Raw genomic sequence first — 6,568 nt, forward strand, 5'->3', positions numbered from 1 at the left:
CAAAAAAAAAAAAAAAAAAAAAAAAAAAAAAAAAAAAAAAAAACTTGATAGCTTGAATACCCAAGCATTTCCAACATGGAGACATATAAGTGTCTAACAACCCTGGGTTTTGGGCAAGAAAGTTGTAACTTTTACATGCAAACATATAAAACTATAAACACAGCTTGATCATCCAGAAAACTCAAAGTCATGTCATATCTAACTTTTAACATCACAAACTCATTAAAGATTTGTTGATCATTGCATATAAATCAATAGGCTTGTTGTGTATATTCATGTTGAATCTACCAAACCCTCCAAAATATACATCTTGCACCTAGACTGAAATGAACTAAATCTCAATGATGTCTAGATTGTTTTGATGAAGTTCAATTCCCAGGGTTCACACTTCACAGTGCAGTAGCTGGGTAAGGACAATTAGAGCAATAATCACAACTTATACAGAGCAGTGAAAAACTGAAATCAATATGCTTAGTCAAACATTACTACACAATTCAAAAGGGGCAAGCAAAAACAGACAAGAAAGAGACAACATTATTGAACAAAGAAGCATAACCCACCCAAGAACATGCAGATCACATAGGAAAGATAAATCTAAGTGGGCAACTCGACCCAAATTGGTTAGGCTATTAAATTAATAACTATAAGATTACAACTTCAATTTTCCGTGAGAGTGACTTATTGACCTTCTTGGTTTGTGCCGGCCCTAAACTGATTTACCTTCTTGTCTTGACCTTTTACCAGCTACGATAGGTTTACACAATACACATAAAACCCAAATCCAATTCAGTCAAAGATATGAAAATAAACAGGGCATTTATCATTTACAAGAATGAAAAAGTTTCAATCTTTGCACAAGAATGGCATATAATCTGGAAAGGACAAGTGTAAACCTGGAAATGGAAGAAGAAAGACAACAACCTGCGTCTTATTAACCAACTTCTGGAACTTACTCGACATTCGAGAATCGAGGGTGGCAATATTGGTAAAAGACAACCTTTTTCCTTGCCATAGCACACTGAGATTAAGGTAAATCTCACAGGCCCATTGTCAAGGGTTCCATGGTGTAGTTGTTAGCACTCTGGACTTTGAATCCAGCGACCTGGGTTCGACTCCCGGTGGGACCTTGGAATTTTTTAGTGTTTTGCATAAATCTCTGCTTAGTTTTTGCCGTCTTGCAGACATTCTCAAACCAGGGCGGCAAACAACATTGGTGTTGTCGAAAACAGTTCGATCCGTACATCAATTTCTTCGTCTGGATCAAACGCCTGCTGCTAGCTTTTACTCATTTATTAGATCGAGCTGAGTTATGGAGAAAGTACAATCCTACAATCGACGAGTTCCCCCTCCGCCATTACCTGCCTCGCTCTGTTTATATGGTTAAAAGAAAATAAATAAACAAACAACAAAAGAAAAAGTTGAAATCCAATGTTTTACCCTTTTTTTTTTTTTTTTTTTTAGTATTATTGAGTATTGACTCTATTATAATATAATATCTGTGTGTACATATTTTTTCAAATTATTGAAACACAGAATGTCAATACATCTTGAGTTTGAACTCGTGACCTCTCATTTACAAAAATCACATTATATCGTTTGGTCACAAGATTTTTAGTCCAAAATTTTAATGCACTTTCAGTAAAAGTTGTGCAGATTGTAATGAAAGTTTAGCAATTTATAAGCTAGAGTAATTAACCACATTATAAATTATTATGTAATGAAATATTGGGTTAGAGCACCCCTACCATGGATTTTTATTTAGTTTATGTAAGATAAAGTACCAACATGGCAGGAGAGAGGAGAGAAGAAAAAGGGGGAGAAAACCTATAACACAATAAAATTTGACAAAGTAATTTTAAACGACGTCTAGATGATAAAATATTTTCAAGAACAAGCGCATAATCATCCGTTGCTGCTGTGCGTTCAGCAGCTACGCCTGATGCATCTGTTTTTTTTTTTTTTTTAAATATCATATTTGTTTTATTTTTTATCCCCTCTCATTTTCTCTTTCTTAATCACACTAACAACTCTTCAAAAACCGTAAAAAAAAAAATTTCATTGATAAGGATGCTCTTAGAGCATTTGCACATGCGGTTTATATTGAGTTTATGTCAGATTCTAAGCCAACATGGCAAGTGAAAGAAGAGGAAAGAGAAGGTGAGGAATTATCTGCAAATGAGGTGCTTAGTTCAGTAATTTATGATATTTTCTTTTGCCCAAACATCCGCTGTTGTACGCGTTTCGTGCATAGCTGGCACCCATGCGAGCATGTTCAGTGCCGCGCCCGCTGAGAATCTCAAGCCCTTTATTTTTATTTTATTAATTTTTTTTCACCTATTTTCTTTTTCTTAATCACAAAAAGAATTTTAAAAATCACAAAAAAAAACTCAATTAATAAGGATGCTTATAGCATAGTCTAATCAACTCAATCCAATAATTTTAGTATATCTAGCCCACTATTGGTGTGCAGAGTGCAGACGTGCAGTGGTCCAAGTATAATGGCGTGTCAAGCTTGGGACCCTGTTGTTGGCACACAAAAGTCGAGGCAAATTTTATGTGAATCATAATATAAAATAGTGTCTTTTTTTTTTTAATGAAAAAATATCACAACTAATGTATTATGTATTATTTTGAGTATCTGTTTATAACTACTTTCTCAATCTAGAGTTAGTATTCACTCCACTGAGCCACCTCTCGTATAAAGGGAATGGTTTGATGTCACTGGACCACAAGGTCCTTGGCATTTTATTTGACATTATATACTCAATATGTAAGACGTGTTAATAAATTTTGTTTTATGCACACTATAATTTTATTACAACACCACTAATGTATAATTACAATTCAACTATGGTTTCGTTAAACAATATATGTGAAATTGTTATTCAACTTTATTTTATATACACTATAATTTCATTACATCATAACTAAAGTATTGTTTTTATATAACTACATTTTCATTTAATAATATACATTCAATACGTGAGATTTGTTATTCAATTTTATTTGATATATACTGCAGTTTTATTATATCACAATTAAAGTATCATTTTAATTCAATTAAAATTTTATTTGACAATATACACTCATTATGCGAGACTTTTTGAGTTAATTCTATAAATGATCCTTCGACTATTGACTTTTACCAATTTTAGTTCTCGACTTTTAATTTTACCAAAGTTTGTCCCTTAACTATTGATTTTGTTCCAATTTTGGTCCTTCCGTTAAATCAATGTTAAATAGGTGTTAAAATTGAGGGCAAAAATATCAAATCAAATATTTTAACCTTTCTTCTTCACTTTGTTTTCCCTCCTCCATCGCAAGATTATATAGGGAACAATGTGAGTCAATATATATATATATATATATATATATATATATATATATATATATATATATATTGTTTCAAGTAATTAACTAATTTTTTTGCTTTTTTTTTGTTTTTTTTTTGTTTACTGCAATGTAATATATATACTCCGTAATAATTTTATTTTTTTTTGTAAATTCTCTAACTGGATGTGGAGTGTTATTGTATATTTTATTGTTGTATTAAGTTTTTTTTTTATTTGATAGCAAAAATGGTAGAAAAGGGAAACAAAGTGAAGAAGAAAGGTTAAAATATTTGATTTGACAATTTTGCCCTCAATTTTAACACCTATTTAACATTGATTTAACGGAAGGACCAAAATTGGTACAAAATCAATAATTAAGGGACCAACTTTGGTAAAATTAAAAGTCGAGGACTAAAATTGGTAAAAGTCAATAGTCGGATGACCATTTATGGAATTAACTCTTTTTATTTTAGATACACTATAGTTTCATTACAACACAATTAAACTATTATTATAATTCAATTACAATTTCACATGATAATATGTACTCAATATGTGAGACATGTTATTCAGTTTTATTTTAAATACACTATAGTTTTATTACAATATAACCAAAGTATCATTATAGTTCTTTGACAATATATACTCAATATGTGAAATATGTTATTCAGTTTCATTTTATATATACTGTAATTTTATTTTAGTATAAGCACATTCTAAATAAAGGATTAGTTAAGTATAGCAACTGTAAATTTTTTTACTTAAACAAATCGCGTCGTTTTTACTATGATCCACTGTATAACAATTGGAAATGTTATGGTGCCACTATGGTTTCATTTATAATTTTATGGTTATATTTAATGTTTAATAAGTTATTCATAGTTCAAGACAACATTTATATTATTAGTTGTATAAAAGGCAACTCTTTCACGTATGATGTTCATATATTGTACTTGGAGATTATATTTAAACAATTAGCAATAATGTAGATAGTCATACAAAGCGTGTTTGGTAAATGATTTTAACTATTTTCATTGACTTTAATTATTTGACTAAATCAAATAGTTATATACTGAGTAATATATGTGTTTAATAAGAGGTTAACAAGACTAAAATGGAATTGATAGCCCTCCCTTTTATCTTGTTGGTTGCCTTGCTGCTGATTTAATGAATTAAGTATCTTCTTTCAAAAAACAAGACTAAAATAATACTCATATTAAATATATAGACTATTAGGAGCCAAATCTTTAACTAATATAATATTAAATTCGTGATATCTATGTATAAGAATCAAGTTATATCTACTCGAAACTGCTCACTTAGGGGCTTGATTTATTTTTATATAGTGTATGATCATTACAACATAATTTGGAGACCATAATTTGAACAAGTTTGCAATCTAAAATATCATTAGCCTATTAGCATAATTAATTTGGCTTTTTTTACCCCCTCAATTACTACCCCCGGGTCTCACCCCCTGCTCCCGAAAAATGCGCGATTCCGCTTTCCTGGTATTTACTATTTTTCCGGTTGAAGATTTCAAGTCAAACAGCGTCTCTCCAGTTTCACATTCTCGGCATAGTTCCATTCTCAAGCTTGAGACTTGAGAGCTCTTCTCATCGGAAGTTTCGCAGCTAGTCGCCGGCGACGAAGGATTCATGGCGTCCGATCTGGAGCATAAGGCTAAGCAAGCCTTCATTGACGACCATTTCGACCTTGCTGTTGACCTCTACACTCAAGCAATCGGTATGAGCCCTAATAACGCCGAGCTCTTCTCCGACCGTGCTCAGGCCAACATCAAACTCCAAAACTTCACCGGTATCTGTTTATCTCCGGCCTTTTTTTTTTTGTTTTTGTTTTTTGTTTTTGTTTGTTTGTTTGTTTGTTTTGTTTTTGTATTTGTTTCATTTGATCTCATTATATGTTACCATTGCAAAAGAGACGGTAAGAACGAATGAATACCCGGAGAAATTGTAGTTTTTGTTGTTGTTGTTGTTGTTGTTCTCTAGGTAAGTTAGTTTTAGTGCGTGAGTGCAACCATACTTCGATTGCCTTTGACGAGTGGCATCTCGCAAACTACGTGTCTTATATTGGCTTGTCAAGAAGCTTAGTTGTTTTTCATCAGCTTGGTGTTTCATATCACAGGAAAATAAGTGTATTTGATGGGTTAAGGGCAGGCCTCTGATTTTCATTTTATATTTAAGGATGCTGATCTGATCTGGTATGGAATAACTTGTAGTGTGAAGACTTACAATGGAAGATTTTAGAAGAGGTAAAAATTTACAGACGTATATAAGTATATTAGAGGGAGAATTTAAAGGAGTGGTCCTATAGGCTATAACTACTCCAACAAACTGAGACAATAAAATAATTAAAATTAACGAGAAGTGGGTTGAAAGTGGCACGTTTTTGTATGATTATTATGCCATAGTGCCATAAAACATGCATTTGTATCCTAATAGTGCAGTTTTTTTTTTTCTTCAGACATTCATAACATAAACTTTCTATATGTTTGGAATGTAGTTATTGAAGTGTTATGTTGCTATTAGCTTTCTGACTGGTACTATTTCAATGTAACATAACATATTATTTGGAATGTTATTTTTGCAAACTTGCTAGAAGCTGTTTCATATATGTTGTTCTGAGTTTGGCTTTTAATGTAACAACAATTTGTTTGGCTCATTTACATTGAGCAGAAGCTGTTGATGATGCAAACAAGGCAATTGAATTGGATCCTTCGATGGCTAGAGCATATTTGCGTAAAGGGTGAGTGCTATCCTTATAGATGGCTGTGGAAATACCTGAGTGTGTTATTTTCTGCTATATTGGCTTTTGATGAATTTGTGAATGTAAAAGTATATGTATTTTATGGGGGTGTGCATATTTTGGTTGCATCACATTTTTCACGTAGAGGGGTTGAATTATCATCTTTCTCCTTGCTACAGCATGGCATGTTTGAAACTGGAAGAATTCCAGACTGCAAAGGCAGCTGTTGAGACAGGTCTTCCATTAGCACCAGAAAGTTTGAAATCGAAATTCAGTGATTTGATCAAAGAATGTGATGAATGCATCAAAGGTCAGTTTTGTGCTTAAAGCTAACTTGTGTTTATGTGACGTGCTGTTTTTTTTTTTTTTTTTTTTTTTTTTTTTTTTTTTTTTTTTTTTTTTTTTTTTTTTTTTTTTTTTTTTTTTTTTTTTTTTTTTTTTTTTTTTTTAAATTTTTTTTTTTTTTTTTT

At 31.6% G+C, this 6,568-nt stretch overlaps 1 protein-coding gene and 1 non-coding gene across 2 annotated transcripts in view; both read left to right on the forward strand.

The window, feature by feature from the left end:
- The first annotated feature begins 1,055 nt into the window (after positions 1–1,055).
- On the forward strand, positions 1,056–1,127 carry TRNAQ-UUG. The gene has a single exon. It is a non-coding gene; the product is annotated as a tRNA-Gln (tRNA).
- Positions 1,128–4,814: 3,687 nt separating this feature from the next.
- LOC116000465 (protein SGT1 homolog) overlaps positions 4,815–6,568 on the forward strand; it is a 5,648-nt gene continuing 3,894 nt past the window's right edge. Inside the window, exons 1-3 of the mRNA XM_031240555.1 lie at positions 4,815–5,150; positions 6,029–6,098; positions 6,278–6,408. Of these exons, the coding sequence (XP_031096415.1) occupies positions 4,991–5,150; positions 6,029–6,098; positions 6,278–6,408 (361 nt within the window). The 5' untranslated portion in view covers positions 4,815–4,990. The remainder of the gene's footprint in view (positions 5,151–6,028; positions 6,099–6,277; positions 6,409–6,568) is intronic.

Source organism: Ipomoea triloba, chromosome 12 (assembly GCF_003576645.1).
Source record: "Ipomoea triloba cultivar NCNSP0323 chromosome 12, ASM357664v1".
NCBI lineage: Eukaryota > Viridiplantae > Streptophyta > Magnoliopsida > Solanales > Convolvulaceae > Ipomoea > Ipomoea triloba.